The sequence below is a fragment of the Asterias rubens genome, chromosome 16 (genome assembly GCF_902459465.1).
Source record: "Asterias rubens chromosome 16, eAstRub1.3, whole genome shotgun sequence".
Taxonomy (NCBI): Eukaryota; Metazoa; Echinodermata; class Asteroidea; order Forcipulatida; family Asteriidae; genus Asterias; species Asterias rubens.
Genome location: NC_047077.1, coordinates 3,902,227 through 3,919,098, shown reverse-complemented (window position 1 = coordinate 3,919,098; position 16,872 = coordinate 3,902,227). Strand labels below are relative to the sequence as shown.

Genomic DNA, 16,872 nt, shown 5'->3' with positions numbered 1-16,872 from the left:
TTGCTGTCTTTCATTCAGGCATGTTTTATTACACAGTGGATGGGTTACAATCAGAGAGACATGGTTCAATAGTTCAGCCCAAAATGTGTACTCAGTATGTTAGCAAAAACATACATTCAATATTATGATCCCATTTTCATATGTCATGCGTGTGATACATCAACAAAAATTGTATGCACTATTTCTTTAAAATCTGAATTAGCAAACTTGGCTGTATCCTTTTCACGTTGTTCTTCAGCCAAGTATCCTTCTAAAAGCAAGATGTCACACCAAAGCACGACAGTACGACACATACAAATGGGTTTGGGGTTTTATGTTAAAGTAGACTCTGCTCGTAGATTATTGTTGTTTGGATAGTTGATGATGATCCTATTGATACCAATGCTTGATGTAACAATGAATGGAGTAAGTGACTAATCAAAGAGCCCAAATCCCATATCATCATCAGATTCCTCCTCTTCAGGTTCAGCTTCCTTCTCTTTCTTTTCCTCCGTTGCCTCTGTAGCAGATGCAGCTGGTGCTAAAGATGCAAATGCAGATGGATCCGCCAAAAACGCCTTGATCTACAACAAACAATATGACATATTAACCACCACAATATTTACAATTTAATCAGAACCTTATACCTGAATTTGTGGAGTAAAGTAGAAAGACTATCATGCCTGTCATTAATACAAGGGAGACTGCATTGTATTCTGTGTGATGTACACAGCCAACTTTGCTGGCCAGACTCAACTAATGATTCACCGTGCGGTGCTTGTTATGTAAAACCCACAAGCTCTGGTCAAATGAGTATGGGCAAGACACCAAGTTGGGCATTAAATCACACCGACACTCCTGTCCTAGCAATAGAAGTGTCAACAGTTGAAATAAAATATGTCATTTTTTTTCTTTTGCCCCCCACTTTTTTTGCGGATTTGATTTGATGTTGTAGTCAAAATGACTGATGCTGACTTAATATATTGCTGTATGTATAAGCAGCTTTAAAGCACGTTGGAGCTCGTTGCAAGCAAAACAAACAAAAAATTGCTAAAGTTGCAGCATATTTGAATAAAATGGGCAAAGCTAGTGGTGGACCGATTCAGACAGCAAATAATTGCAGATATTACTCTTGATCTGTTACCGATATTAGTGGGTTCTGCCATTGCTGGCACTAATACCATCTAGTAACAGACTCAACTCAATGTTTGTCATCATCATCAGATGCATCCACTCAACTCATGTCCAGTTGCAATACCAATAACAAAGCCATGGTCTGGGCCATCTCTTTCATTGCACTGCTGTAATTCATCAACTTGGAATACCACGTTTGGTTTCTTTAATTGGGGACACATGTGCTATAATAAGACTACATTATAATTATTATAGGCCAATAGTTAACTAATCTTGGACAGCAAGAACATTGCAATCCCTTCTGCATTGATAACCAAAGGTGTGAAGTTCGAGTGAAGTAAACATGCTTCATTAAAACATTACACTGCACTGGAGTATTGGGGGGGGGGGATACAAGACTAAAGCACAAACCTGCTCAGCTTCCTTGAACTCAATGTCAGTTGCACAAGCAATAGCAAGTAGTCTCTTAAAGCCATTGATGAGAGAGTGTGGTACACTAGCTTGGGTTGGATATCCAATCTGTAGACACACACTGGCTACTCGACGTACACCCTACATATATCAAAACACAATAACATCAGCAACTTTATCTACCTTTATTGCTAGAGTTAGAGATTTAAAGGAGCTTTTCAGACCAGTATCGTCAGCACAATCCCAGAATACCATGGCAAGAAGAACCGTGGTACTCGGTCCATTTAAAGAATTGGTTTTTGGAAGATTACATTTCTCCCTTTTCTTAAGTTTAAAAAAAGGGAACAGTTACCAACTGGATCAAATAACAATGAAGTGGATTGTGTACAAGCTCCCATACAAGACATTAACTCTCAACACAAACATGAAAACCAATTTAAGACAAATATGGTCCAAGGAAATCATAGCTGACTAAATAATGAAAAGTTGTGTGCATGACACTTGACACCTACCTCAGCAAACTTATTGAGCATGTCTTCATCAGTAATATCCAAGATACTAGGATGGAACACGGTGCCACCCTCGCACACTGCCAATAAAACATTCAAGTTTAAAATAATAAGAAACACACAAAACAAACATTCAATAATTGGCCGTCACCAATTCCAACAAACCACAAGTGGGACCAGACTGCATTTTTAGTACAGCAAAATTGAAACTTTTTATACTAATGAAATATTAAACTAATGAAAGGATGTTTGAAGTTAATGAACGTTTTGTTTAAAGGAACACGTTACCTGGGATCGGACGAGTTGGTCTATAAAAAGCGTTTGTAACCGTTTTTTTTATAAAATGCATATGGTTGGAAAGACGTTTTGAAAGTAGAATACAATGATCCACACAGGTTTGCCTCGAAATTGCTTGGTTTTCCTTTTACTGTGAGAACTAACACGGTCGGCCATTTATGGGAGTAAAAAATCTGACTCCCATAAATGGCCAACCGTGTTAGTCGACGAGGTAAAAGGAAAACCACGCAAATTCGAGGCATGTTTGTGTGGATCATTGTATTCTACTTTTACAGCATCTTTCTACCCATATGCATTTTATAAAAAAACGATTACAAACGCTTTTCAAAGACCAACTCGTTGGCAACGTGTTCCTTTAACAAACAGCCGCTAGAGTCATGTTATTGAGAGTTGACTTGTATTCAATTAGTCGTATGAGCTCATTGTAACCTTAACATTTTGAGTCAAACTTGCATACCTCATATCAATTTTGTTGTTGATAAAAGCATGGTGTAAACACTAACAATATACAATAATTAAACTAAAAGCAAAGAAGTAATTTCCAAAATAGAAGGCAAAAAAAAAACACCCCAAAAACAATATTAGTGACTTTAAATTGGAATCAGAATCATTTCTTCAGACAGCCAAAAGAGAAGTAAATCTTGCTCAAAGTGAAATAATATCATGTTCTGTTAAAAATGTTGTGAACAATGTCTCAAAAATCCAAAACCACAAGTTGTTGATGTTGGATTTTCTCCTAATCCCAGTTCACTTGACAACATTATCACTCTAATGTTGGTTGTGCCATTTTGTGAGTCAATGTCACTGGGTGTTAATACTAGCTGACACAGCATTCACACATTGACTCTCACGCATTGCAGCAGCAGCCACGTTTGAAGCTGACAAGTTATCATGGTCAAAACACAAGTTTGTAATATCAAATAAAAGCTAATAATGCATTATCTGATGAATAGCCAACCTTTGTTTACTTGTTGAGAAATTGTCTACCAAGTGCTGAATAATACATCTGGTTTGGTAGTCTTACCTTGTAAGATCTTCAGCCCATAGGAGAATGGAGACACCTTCAACATGTTGAGTAGAGTTGCTTCAGAGGCTCCAACTTTCTCATCCTTCTTGATCAAGTGAACCTTGGACTGAATTAATGAACAACAACAAAAACACATGTTCATACACAAACTGAACTAACACTATACAGGTATTCAAATCAAGCATCAAATCACTACAGACAACTTAAGTTTGTTTATCATTTGTGTAATAATACTAAACAATCATTTAAGAGAAAGAATTAACTAATTTCAATCTAACTGGATACTCTTTTGAGGGATGACCTACAGACATTAAGTCAGTTACACTTATCAAATCAGCAGGCATTGGTTTAAGTCTCTTGTCAAGTCACGTGTGTCGCTTTGCTAGAATTGTTGTGGTACATGGTGTTTGGTAAAAAGCCATCAATAGACACCATGGTCCATGCTGGTGCCTATGCTAAACCAGCCATGAACAGCATGGTAGGCACACATAGCTCCTAGGAAAAGTTACTCTTGATTATTTACAGTAAGATATTTGCAGCACTTACCTGAATAAATTAATAGAATAATGTAGACGGTTATACTTATATTTCATTGATTACCCATGACAGTCTCTCTTTTATTTTGAAGTGCTAGATGTCACAGGTTTACATCAAGAGTTTCCAATGGTCAATGACTTGTTACACATACACTATAGCTATCAATAATCCTGTTATTTGTGCTGTATCAGCAATGATGGTCTGTGTGTCAACTTCTTACCTACAAAAATAAGTCAGTCAAATGTTTTTTTTTTCATTCATAAAAAGTGACAACCGTGAATTGTGTCTGTGACACAGGCATGTAGCCCGCTAATTCCCAAGATGTACATGACCCACAACAAAGACATGTGAAGAAGAGCTTGACAATGTATTGCAGGCACACACAATGTTTAAGACACATTGGGAGATTAACTGCTCTTACCAAGATTTCAATGGTTCCTCTGGAGATCTTGGTCTGGATGGACAAAGCCTGGAAGAAAGATGTTTTCTCTGGACCAAGGCCTGTGTTGTGTGCATCAATGAACACATCAACAGGAGCAAGAGCGCCAGCCTTGGCAGGTGCAGCAACCTGTTCAATTAACAAACAAACTATATAGCTCAACTCTTTTGGGGTTTTGGTACACTCAAGCTTTACATTAATCATCACTTGTACATATTAACAAAACAAAACCCTTTTCAATCTTTACCTTGTTGTCTATGATAATCTGGCGGACCTCAGTCAAGTCGGCCTTGGTGAACACGAAGCCAACATTCCCTTTGATATGGGGCAGCAATCTAAAAATGAATAGTGTCATATGACAAATTGGTAATGTAGCATGACAATGTAACAAAAAACTAATTACTTAGAAGTTGATTATTTACCCAAACAGAGATTAATTTTGTCTGAACTTGTTACTTTCTATATTTTAGAACGATTGTTGACAAGATAACAAACCTTGACTGGCTATAAATAATAAAAATTTCACGGTTGTTTATCCATGGTTCTGAAATGCACAGATAAAATGAACACATAGAATTCAAAAGTAATTTTGTCAGTTAGTAAACAAGAGCATACACCATCTGTCAGTGATAAGCACATTACGCGATTGCATTAAAACAGTATATGAATGTCTAATTAAAACATGACTAGGTTTTAATAAAGACACCCGGCAAGGTGTTTTGGGGGGCTCAAGGAATGAGGGTTTCTTTGAGAATATGAAAAGTGTAAATTCTGTCAATCACTAGAAACTGGCATCCTACTAGAAAAAGAAAAGACAATGGAGATGAGGTAGAGCTTACCTTTCCAGGTCTGGGTTGGCCTCTAGATGTCCACGAATAGCTTTACGCATCATGGTATTCTTACCCATCAGTACCACTGGAAACAAGAAAAAGGTCAAATCAAGTTAGCAGGGCTTGAATTTCACGCTGGACCGCAGGCCCGAGGCCAGTGATTTTAGCTTCGGTCCAGTAAACTTTATGCCGAACAAGTCCGGCGGTCTTGTGGTTTTTTTTATGCATACTAATATAGTTACTATTACAAATAATTATATGAAATATATTATCTTTCATTAAAAAATGTATTTCAATCTCATTTAGAATAAAAGTTTTTGTTTTACTTGTCGTCAAATCAGTGTTCTGAGCACGCTTGCGGAACGTCAATCCGTCCTTTTTCACGTGCATCAGGCTGCATACAAGTTTTCCATTCAGTTTACTCATGCCCACACCTTGTGCATCTAGTCTCAAACCATTTATGTTTATGCACCCGGGGAGTGAGCGAGAGGGGACGAGGGAGGGATGTGTTGGTACCCGGCGCGGCGGCACACCTTAGTACAGCGATGTTTGTTTACCACTGACCATGTGTAAAGTCTGTTACCTTACAAAGGAGTGTTGAATTTGCATTAAGAAGGTCTGGTTGCAATACCACACATCCCTGTGTTGCATGGATTACAAGTAAGGTCTTGTTGCCAAACGTCTTGCTTAGTATGGCTACCAACAGTGATGAGCTTCTGACTACTGCTGTCAAACTTTTAGTCAATCTTTTTTTATGACGATCTTTTTATGAATGCTGCACGTTGCAGTGTTTTGTTGGTGATTTGACCATCAAATCAAAATTTTTTTTTTTGAGGCGGCGAGAATGACGTGAAGTAGGTATATGGAACTTTATTGATTGGGTTTCACAGCAAAAAAAAAGCCTCCTAAGGGATGAAAAAGGCCTGCTGTTCTATCGTGTTAACTTTTTTTTTTCCTAATAAAATTTTGGTCTTGTAAAAAATCTTCCGGTCCAGTAAAAATTCTGAGCAACAAGCCCTGCGGTCTTGTGGATTTTTCCCCAAATTCGAGCCCTGGTAAGTCATGCCATTCCAAGATTACCAACTTCATTTGTTTGGTAAAAACTTCAAGAGCTATGCCGTTAACTTTTAACAAATCAATTTTTTAATATAGGATATACAATAATACTGTGTGATTACCTCCAGTGCCTCGCAGTGACCCGCGGATCTGCTGCATCTGCTTGGAACCCACATTGTCTACTCCAACAATGAAACACTTTGGATATTCATCAAATAGTTGCTGAAAACAAACAGTTTCATATTGTAAAAGTCATGACATTCAATTTCTTAAACGTTTCTGTTGATCTTTTTTTTTCCTTTTTTTTTAAATTATTAATTTAAGGCCTCCAAATTTAGCAGGGAAATTGTAAAATATGACTTCACAGCATAAGTTCGTTGTCCGCATTTGAATGCACTAAAAAGAGGCACAAACACCCCCGCTTGTTGACATATTTGTAAACAGTATTAATCTGGGACCCTGTATGTCCCTCTCAGTTGGTACTCTCCTTGGTTTTGTACACACTTTTTAACTTGGGACCTTTACACACCTGGAGACTAATTGATTGCTGTTGTTCTAAGGTCCCCGATTTGAATGTGTATATAACCACACCAACACACACAAGCTTGTTTACGCCTGCAACGGTGGACCTCATATTTTTCCTCTTTTGTTAATTAACTTTTTGCAACAGCTCCCAGTAGTTTTGTACATGTTTTCCAACTGTGGTCCTTTCCTGAAGTGTGGACTCTATTGTCCTCTTCCGTTACGGGTCCCCAGTTTGAATGATACATACCCACATGCAAACACATAAACTAACTTACCACAAGTTTGAGGAAGTAGTTTGCCTTCCATGTTGATCTGTCTTCCCTGGGCATCTTGATGTGTCTCAGGGATTGCCTCTTGGTTTAAAGACAGACCTTTATTGAAAAATAAAATAACATCATTTTTACATCTAGAAATGCTTCATATAAAACCACGAACAATCTTATCTAGAGCGGATAGACTTGTCAGTGTTCTCCACAGACTATTGTTTTGGGAGGGCGCACCGATCAGCGCCCGGATAAGTTGTACAGAATTTCTTACTTTATTACGCCTTTTAACCAAAAAGGCATTTTTTTTTTTGCAATATTGTTTTGGGACACTCCATTTTAAAAAGAGGTGATAAATTGTTGTTAAAAAAGAATGAAACCCAATTTAGCTGTTAATATGATCTTTCTATCAGCAGTGAAAACAGTACAACATAACTTTCATGAGTAATTCTAATTGTTAAGAACAATTATAAAGGTGTTGAAAATAATGTGACGGTCATAGAAATGGTACCCCCTATTTTTATAGCATTTATTTTATTACGTAACATTTCCTTAACCTGTACAAATTATTTAATAGTGTATGAGAAGCGCCCTCTTCTGACAAGCATTTAAATTTCAGGCTTCCACCGTCAACGCCTTTTTTCTTCTTCAATGAATTAATAAAACAAACAATTGCATGTTTCCAAAGCCGTTTCTGACATGGGTTGTTTCATTTTGTCCAACCCCATCCCCAATAAATTCGTTCATAAAAGTTTGCGCTAAAATTCATTAGAAAGCAATATAGAAACTTTTGTACTGATACAAAACATAAATAAAGAACATATTAATTTTTTTACAACTATTTTTATAAAAAAAACCATGATAATAATCAAACAACAAACAGTTGCACAACGCCCTCTGTTGTCCTAATTTTGCAAGCTCCTGTTAGCAATAGCAACCCTTTTCCATAATGGTACAGTCCACAGCATTATGTGCAACAACACAGCCGACGTTGCGGAAAATCAACTCTCTCATTCGGGGAAAATCGCTTGGTGATCATTCGGGTACCCTTTTTGTGGGTTTTGATTGCTAAAAAAAGTATTCAAATTTTGGCGAAATGGTGCACACTTCCAGGGATCGAAATTAGCGGTCGCCCGGTCGCCAAATGCGAGTGAAAATAGCGGCGGGCGAGTGAAAACCCTTTCTCACTAGCCCGCTGGGCGAGTCAAATAATTATTCCTTTTCACATATAAATGAGGGTTCAGTGGCAAAATCACACAGAAAACTTTTACTAAATCTTTTAAACTAGTAAGTTTTAAAATTCTAGATACTTGCTAGATTAAATTTTGCCTTGATCGGGACCGGAATTGCCGTCGTTGGTTTCAGAAAACACGTACAGTCAATTGAAAACACGATGCACAAACACATGGTGCCGAGTATCCCCACAGTATACGGTCGCCCACTGGTCCATGGACCATGCGGTATGCACAGCACATACACAACACACACGGTCGTCCAAAGTCCATTCTGACCAACACTCTGCACGCTGTGATTGGCCGTTGGTGGCTGTTGATAGTTCCATATTCATGATTTTCTTGACTAGACTTCAATGCAGTACACGTTCATGTACATGTACAGAGTAAAGAATTGCCGCACGTTGTGCATAATGCCTGCAGACTGTGCACACTGTACAGCCTTGGAAGAGTTCCAATAACATGGACAACTTTTGCCAACAGAGGGCGTTGACTCGCCCGGCGGGCGATTGAAAAAAAATGTTAAGGGAAACCCCTGACTTCCCTTCGAAATCAACCCCCACCCCCCGCCCATTTAAATATAGGCTAAATATTTGTATTGGATTCTATGAAATGCTTTGGTCTACAACCCTCGCCAGAGCATAATAATGGCTACTACATTGTAACAATTTTGTAACTACTTTACTAAAATTATCATTTTAGCTTCTGTTTTATTTCAGAAGGAATATTTTTATAGCATTGTTAGAGGTAGCGCGATATTGATATTTCCTATTCTGGCCGCACAAAAAAAAGAGGTTTTTCAAATTGATGTTGCTTCGATTTTACATACCGAAAAAGGGCAAAAGTTTACCTAATTTTTCACACATCAAAAAGATTCAGAGCATGGTCACCGACCCGACTCCGCAGCCATTTTTGAACTTTAAGACAAATAAATCGGGTCAGGGTTTTCAATAAGCCACTTCGGAATGTCAGCTGCGCATGTCTGTTACTGCTGACAATGGATTTTGTCCATCTCCCGTAAACCTTTTTTTGACAATTTATGGGAGATAGACAAAGTTCGTTGTCAACAGTAACAGACATGCACCGCTGACATTCCAAAGTGGCTTATTAATATCACCCTCTCTTGACTTCAATTTGAAAAAATACCGCCATATATTGACAGAGAGAGGTTCAGAAAGATCGTCATGATCGTAGTGCTTTTTTTCTGTCTGAATCGGTGAATGAAATAACTAAAAATATTAAATAAGGTTTAAAAAAACGTGCCCACAAATTAAAGTAAAACAATTAAAAGTGAATTATATAGGCAGAACTAAAGAAAATCACCTTACAAATAATTATTTACTTTTTCAAGCAAGTATTTTCTATGTGATTGCCACTATTTTATCGAAATTCATGCATTTATAACCTCGAGCGGTAACCACCACACACACCAGCGGCAGTAGTACCAGTTCAAAGGCCACGTATTAGGATAGTGACCCGCCGCGCACCACCGCTACAAATGTGAATCGTCAAACGGCATGCATTTCCAAATTGCGTTTATATTTCATTTATTAATTAAGTCATTAAATGTGGCACATTTGAGAACAAAATTGAGTAACAAATGGTGTCAATAACAAATGAATTGTAAAAGGTAAGAAAAAGATGATTATTTACGCGTAAAATAAACAAAATGTGGCATGTTCTTTTGGACTTCCCAAAACACCTCTTACCTGTGTTGAAATCAATTGACGAAAGACCGAATGGCCGTATGCAATGCGGGTACGGACGTATGGATGGAGGGATATATAGAGAGCAGGCATGCTGCCATGCAGCTAGGCAGCAACATGGCGCTTTGAGGGTAGGTGCACGCATGCGCACCAAAACTAAAAAACGTGTTTATGGAGTGCACAAAATACAAAAATGAAATATGTATAAGAAATATGCATTTGCAGTTAATATCAAAGCCGCGATGGACCTCTATACCGGTACATCAACTTTGACCCGGGTGTTAAAGGAACACGTTGTCTTGGATCGGTCGAGTTGGTCATTGAAAAGCGTTTGTTATAATATGCATATGGGTAGAAAGATGCTGTAAAAGTGGAATACAATGATCCACACAAACATGCCTCGAAATTGCACGGTTTTCCTTTTACCTCGTCGGCTAACACGGTCGGCCATTTATGGGAGTAAAATTTTTGACTCCCATAAATGGCCGACCGTGTTCGTTCGCACAGTAAAAGGAAAACCACGCAATTTCAAGGCAAACTTGTGTGGATCATTGTATTCTACTTTTAAATTATCTTTCCAACCATATGCATTTTATAACAAACGGTTACAAACGCTTTTTTATAGACCAACTCGTCCGATCCAAGGCAACGTGTTCCTTTAATGTTCATAAATATGGGGCAAAAACGGTCTTATTGAACAGACGGATTCCTTAAACAAATACGAAGTAGAAATAAGATTTTGGGACGGAGCAACATGGAGGTAGAAGGAGTAGCAAAGAAATCTTTTGTGACCTATTCAAAAACGAAATGTAAAAAAGAGCTTTCTTCACGATAGGACGGACGAACGGACGGGCAGCAATTTCTGCACATCAAAATAGCCATCCCCCCAAAATGAAATCACTTCCTGATGGATTCCCTTTTTGAATTGATTTAGAAAACAAAGTTTCCCCATTGAAGGATTTGAAAAATGAATTGTTTTAAAGGGGTGGGTGAGGGTTGGATGATTTTTTCCCTTCAGTTAAATTTCTATTTGTTTTAATACTTTGTAAAATAAAATAAAACCTACAAATGAAATGACAAGAATTTATTATTGAATGACCCGTGTTTCTGAAATTTGTCTCAACCAGCTCTATGGTCTCCACTCGTCTGCATCGCATGCTAATGTTCTGTGACTGTGCTGATGGTGATGTTAGTGTGCTTTGAATGTATGCAATTAAGCTTTTCATATTATTCTTGACTTACTTCACTTACTTTAATCCATTGACGTTTTAATGCCTGTTCATTGATTGAGGGGTAGTCATGTGCATCATTCCGTAAAACATAGGCATAGTCACTTGCAATGAGTCGACTCTGTTTGTGTCATTTGTTGATCTCCAAGGGTCAAATACGGGTGAGTGTTTCCAACACAAACCAAAACTTAAGAAAACAAAATCCCTATACTTACCTACCCTATTTTGAGATGGCATGTAATCGGAAACAGAACTTTGATTTTGTTTGGCCTAGGTCACGAGAATTATATCTTGACTCGGTTTTACTTGCATTGTTTACTTTTTCACTGTTTGCATGGCGCACAGTTTTTATTAAAAATTTCAACTTTGGCGTGCCATATCTCCCTAAACTTTTAAGCGGCGCGTGGATCCTAGACTTGACTCAAGTCCCAATCCCGTGCCATCGCCTAAGGGACATACGACGTACAGGTTCATTTTAACGGCGAGCGCGATAAGCTTAGGGACCTCTCACACGAGAACGGGACTTGAATCAAGTCTACTATCCTGATTGTTGACATGCACCGGCGCGAGAGAGAGAAGGGGAACTTCGGAAACTTGTTCTCATATTTGTTTAACGATTACTGCATTGCTCCCGTGACATATACAGGTAGGGGAGGTCTTACTCTTTAAATTGTCTTTTCATGGAATACAATCAAACAATAGTTTTTACCAACGCCTTAGTCCTGTTTAAAATATAGTTCTTAAATTAAAATTACGTTCTACTTTTGCTTATTTATAAGTTCTAAAATTCTAGCATGGTTCTAGTGCCGCCATCCTGTTCATATCTCATCTGGGTTGGCTCTGTAGAGCCATGCAGATTACATTTGCAGTAGAGGTTCTGGCTTGGAGTCCAGCGTATTTGCAGAATTAATTGAAAGAGGTAGCCCTATGCCTATCAATAGTGCCAATACCCATGACTTGTGAGGGGTCCAGCGTATTGGCACTATATAAAATGACTATTTTCTTATTTGAAGCAGTGATGTGTGATGATTGATGGGGCTATATATATAACGGAAACCAGTCATCTCGCCCCCCAGCAAAGTCGCCCACAACAAAGTCGCCCCCCAGCAAAGTCGCCCACTACAAAGTCGCCCCCCAGCAAAGTCGCCCCCTCATTTACAAAGTCGCCCCCTGTCAAAGTCGCCCCTCACAAAGTCGCCCCCTGACAGAGTCGCCCCCCAACAAAGTCGCCCCCCCGACACTGTCGCCCCCTAACAAAGTCGCCAGTGCATGGTGCATCAAATAAATTATCAAGCAGAAGTGAACCTGAGGGTGATGGAAAATTATTTCACAAGTGTTTATTTTGAGAAGTTTGGACTGTCTTAAGTTGGTGAATCCAGTTTGATTCATCTATGCTTGGTCATCACCACAGCACTACGAGCCTCTGGTGATCTTCTAGTTATACTAGCGGGGAATATTCACTATCGGGATGCCGCGCGTCACCCCCACTAGACACTGGGACAGTATGGTTACACCAACGGCGAAATCGGTGCCAAGAAACTGTTACGTGGCTGTGCCGTCCTTTTTGGCAATGCACCATAATTAAATTCAGAAAACTAGCTAATTGGTTATCGAAAAGACAAAGCATTCGCGGATTTATTAAAAGTAATTGTGGTTATGTTTTTTTTTTTTAAATACAGTTCTAATTTTTTGTTCGCGGATTTATTAAAAGTTCGCGGATTCGCGGATTGATTTAAAGTTATTGTGGTTATTTATTTGTTTTTAAATAAAGTTCGAATTTTTTGTTCGCGGATTTATTAAAAGTTATTGTGGTTATTTATTTGTTTTTGATTATAGTTCTAATTTTTTGTTCTACTCCAAAACTTTTTTTTTTTTTTTTAAATACATGTACTACTTTTTCCAACTTCAAACTTTTTAAAATATTTGTAATTTCCGTGTAACTGATGGGTTGTTTTTATTTGCATTTATTTATTTGTTTTTTGTTGATGTAAACTTCAAACTCAATTTGTTTAATTTTTTTCCCCTCCATGTTGAAGCAAATGTTTGTGCAATGGTAATTATTCGCGAATTTATTAAAAGTTATGGTAGTTACATATTTGCTTTTAAATAAAGTTCTAATTGTTTTTTTTATTATATATAAAACCTTTTTTTATAGTCTATATGTTGTTTAATTGAATAAAATTATGTTAACTCTAAAACTGATGTGTTTTGATACATTATTTGAAGTTCTTTAAGTTTTATTGTTGTGATAAGTTGACAGGTTGCCTACTTTAATTAAAACCCTAAGTCGATCACTAGGCCTACAGACAAAATCACATTTTAGTCATAACAATTGTTTATTGTTAAAACAAATTGATTAAAAATATTAACTAAAAATATTGGGTATAAAAATTTGTTTCCGGTATGGATTAAAAATTATGCACAGCAATAATTATGTATACAATCTTAAATGGTTGGCATGCTTAATTTAATTCAGAAAACTGTCTCATGTTCGATACAGATTTACATAATATTAGAAGGCCAATTCAAAGTATAAAAAAAAAGAAAATAGCTAATTAGTTATCTAGCGAAAAGACAGAGCATTCGCCAAGCCTGGAATCTCCAATGGTTGAATCTAAACCGTTTACAAAGGGCGCCCTCACTTAGTGAAATCTTCTTGGGCGACTTTGTTAGGGGGCGACTGTGTCGGGGGGCGACTTTGTTGGGGGGCGACTATGTCAGGGGGCGACTTTGTGAGGGGCGACTTTGACAGGGGGCGACTTTGTAAGTGAGGGGGCGACTTTGTGGTGGGCGACTTTGCTGGGGGGCGACTTTGTAGTGGGCGACTTTGCTGGGGGGTGACTTTGTTGTGGGCGACTTTGCTGGGGGGCGAGATGACTGGTATTCTATATAACATAGACATTGATAGTTGCGATAACGTAACCCTCCTCTGGCGGCCGTCGGGAGGAGGGTTACGTTATCCTGGCGGCCGTCGGGAGGAGGGTTACGTTACGGCCGTCGAGTCTAGTCATAACCTAAATGTATTCTAGCCCACCTTGTGGGCTGTTGGCTCTCTCTTAACATCAATCGTGAATGGCGACTGTGCTCGATATCAAGCCTGATAAAAAGAGAGCCAACAGCCCAACAAGGTGGGTTAGTCGCGTAACCCCTCCTCCCGACCCGAGGAGGAGAGGTCTGCCGTCAGGAGGAGGGTTATGATACCAAAAGAGGGGTACCTCAGCTTAACCTCCGTTCTTATGGTTCCTACTGACACATTCCTTTGGCACATTGCAAACTTGGCACCCACAAACTCGGCACCTTGCAAACTCGGCACCTAGCAAAACTGGGCACCTAGCAAAACTCGTCACAAACTTGTTACACTTGCACTTACAAATACAACTTGGCACTTGCCAAAAAATAGAACAAAACTAAGGGGCTGGTTATCTCGCCCCCTAGCCAGCTCGCCCCCCAACAAGTCGCCCATGGCTGCAAAGTCGCCCCGGGTTGTAACAAAAACAAAGTTGCCCTTGACAATGTCGCACAATGTCGCCCCCTAGCAAAGTCGCCCCCCTGCTAGCACAGTCGCCCAAGATGCTATTTAGTTTGGCTTCTTATGAAAGGGTAACATAGTGGCTTAATTATCGATTGAAAGGGATATTGAGTGAAGCCTGCTTTAATAGCCAACTGGTACGTTAAAAATTTGTGCTGGGGTAAAAAACTTCATCAAAATAGTAGGCTTAAGCCCCATGCCCCAATTTAAATATTGATTATTGTCAATGATTTTATTAATGTTGCTCAATTTATCGTAAATTATACACCCAACAAATAAGCATTATAGCATTTCTTTTGTTATAATAAAACCTACATGTAGCAATTACTGAATTAAATATTAAAGTCACCTTTTTTCTTCAAACATTAGAGTATATGTTTATTTTTTGAGTAATTGTTTGTAACGATTTATATGTTTAAAAAATAGATAAAGTTGTTTGGGGGTGACTCCGCCTACTCCTTTTGTGACGTCAATCGAGGCAGACTTTGCCTCGATCGAACATCGAACACTCGTACGTGCAAGTACATGCAAGTCCTAGTCGCGAGTGTGTACATTTCGAAAAAAGGTTTATTTCTTGCATTTTTCCGGCAATGTCGACTAGGTGTATTGCTGCTGGTGTATTTATGCTGGATGCCAGCAAAACAACTAAAAATGGGGTCATTTTGCAAAGTGGTCTGGTCCGACGTCTTTTCCAGCACTGTGCAGCAAACACTTCGAGCCGTCTTGCTTCAAATATTGCGCCTCGATTGGTGTCACGAACAGCGCCCTATCGGGTCGGGCCTACTTTAAAAAATTTTTAATAAAATGGAAACTAAATTGTCAGAACCGTAGTTAACTGTTATTCATATTCTACTCATCATAACACATAGTTATGTGACAAAAACTTTATTTTGACAAAATACCACTTCCAGGTGACTTTAATATTTAACAAATGTCGTTAGCATACTTGTTTAAATACTTAATAGACATTTGTGTTTGCAAAAAGTAACAGACAATTAAAACAAAAAATCATCTTATCATGATTATTACCATCGTTATTTCTTAATCTTTTTTTTTTATTGAGAAGTTCAAAACTAGAAATAGCCTCCCCCGTTTTCATGGACAGCGCTGGCTTTAAATGGATTATTCTGGGTCTGGCCAATTAAAAACCATTACCTAAACGGCTTAATAGGTTTGCCATAGGAGTTTGGGTTTCCATGGCCATCAGTTATTTATAAGAGTTTTAAAAAAAAACTGGCAATTGAAGGAGGGTCATCACAAATGCCAATACTGAAAGTCCTTGCACCTTCGGACACTTACTCTAGACCTGGAGCCTGGTTTCTGCTGTGACCAGATTTTAGGGTTTACAGTTGTTTTTGTGAGTTTTTCACAGACAGTTGTGAGTTCAAAATGTGATGTTATTTGTCATGGGTTATACTAGGACCATTTTTAGGTCCTCAATTTGTGTGTCAGAATTGTCCCTTACAATTTACATACACTGTTGTTTGACAGTCTTGCTTTCTGAGCCAAGGCTTCACTGAGGGTTAGTATTGGCTGTTAACATTAGTTACAAGTTGCACAGGGGGTGTCAAGGTTAAAACAAAAGTATAAAAACTGTCATCAAAAGATGTGTAAAACCAGACCCTTGCCAACCATAAAAATATAATCTTCAAAATGATCTTGCTGGGTGGTGTGTACATGTACTACATGTATCTTATATTATGTAATTGTATTGAGTTAAAAAATAATGTACTGTAGAATACTTGTACACCGTATGATGTTCAATCAAAAATGTTTTTTCTCTTGTTATTGCAGGTTATTGGAAAGTAATGATGCACCTCACAGTGAATCGACCCCTGACAACACTGCTTAAACACATGTACATGTATGCTAGACAAAAGCATTCTACAAGCAGCATACCAAATGGTAACTACTGAAGAATTGCTTAAATACAGAGTGACAAACAAAGCTAACAAGACTCCTAAGAGTGTTGCTCTCTTGATAAAACCTACCGCTACTTTAGAGCAGACAGAATTTGCCCTTTGAGGTCAACCTCTTCAGAACAAGACATGCCTCTAGCCATCGGGCAATCTTGGTGGTCTAGTTGGTATGACTCAGCTCTAGAATTGCAAAGTCGTGGGTTCGAATCCCACCTGAGTAATATGCCTGTGATTTTTTTCACAGAACTCG

General features: G+C 38.4%; 2 protein-coding genes across 4 annotated transcripts in view; one reads left to right on the top strand and one right to left on the bottom strand.

Moving 5' to 3' along the window:
• On the bottom strand, positions 1-10,039 carry LOC117300981 (60S acidic ribosomal protein P0-like). The gene is made up of 10 exons (XM_033784854.1): positions 9,949-10,039; positions 7,020-7,115; positions 6,342-6,441; positions 5,173-5,248; positions 4,581-4,668; positions 4,316-4,462; positions 3,355-3,463; positions 2,037-2,113; positions 1,525-1,665; positions 1-563 (listed from the first exon to the last, which is right to left on the bottom strand). Exons 2-10 carry the CDS (start codon positions 7,071-7,073, stop codon positions 414-416), a joined length of 942 nt encoding a protein of 313 aa, XP_033640745.1. The 5' UTR covers positions 7,074-7,115; positions 9,949-10,039; the 3' UTR covers positions 1-413.
• A 1,691-nt stretch (positions 10,040-11,730) lies between these two features.
• LOC117300630 (pseudouridine-metabolizing bifunctional protein C1861.05-like) overlaps positions 11,731-16,872 on the top strand; it is a 38,137-nt gene continuing 32,995 nt past the window's right edge. For 2 of the 3 annotated variants that reach the window (XR_004520193.1, XM_033784310.1), the window contains exons 1-2: positions 11,731-11,820; positions 16,498-16,608. Coding sequence is in view for 2 of the 3 variants with exons in the window: in XM_033784310.1 (XP_033640201.1) it covers positions 16,512-16,608 (97 nt within the window). In the remaining variant the exon portion in view is untranslated. Of the gene's footprint in view, positions 11,821-12,008; positions 12,094-16,497; positions 16,609-16,872 lie in introns of those variants that run through there. The other variant, XM_033784311.1, reaches the window with a different exon arrangement.

Coding starts and splice junctions, on each gene's coding strand:
- LOC117300981 (XM_033784854.1), bottom strand. CDS start 7,073: ATGCCCAGGGAAGACAGATCAACATGGAAGGCAAACTACTTCCTCAAA. Junction 5,249..6,341: donor GTCACTGCGAGGCACTGGAG/GTAATCACACAG, acceptor TCTTGTTTCCAG/TGGTACTGATGGGTAAGAAT. Junction 564..1,524: donor AGTTCAAGGAAGCTGAGCAG/GTTTGTGCTTTA, acceptor TGTTTGTTGTAG/ATCAAGGCGTTTTTGGCGGA.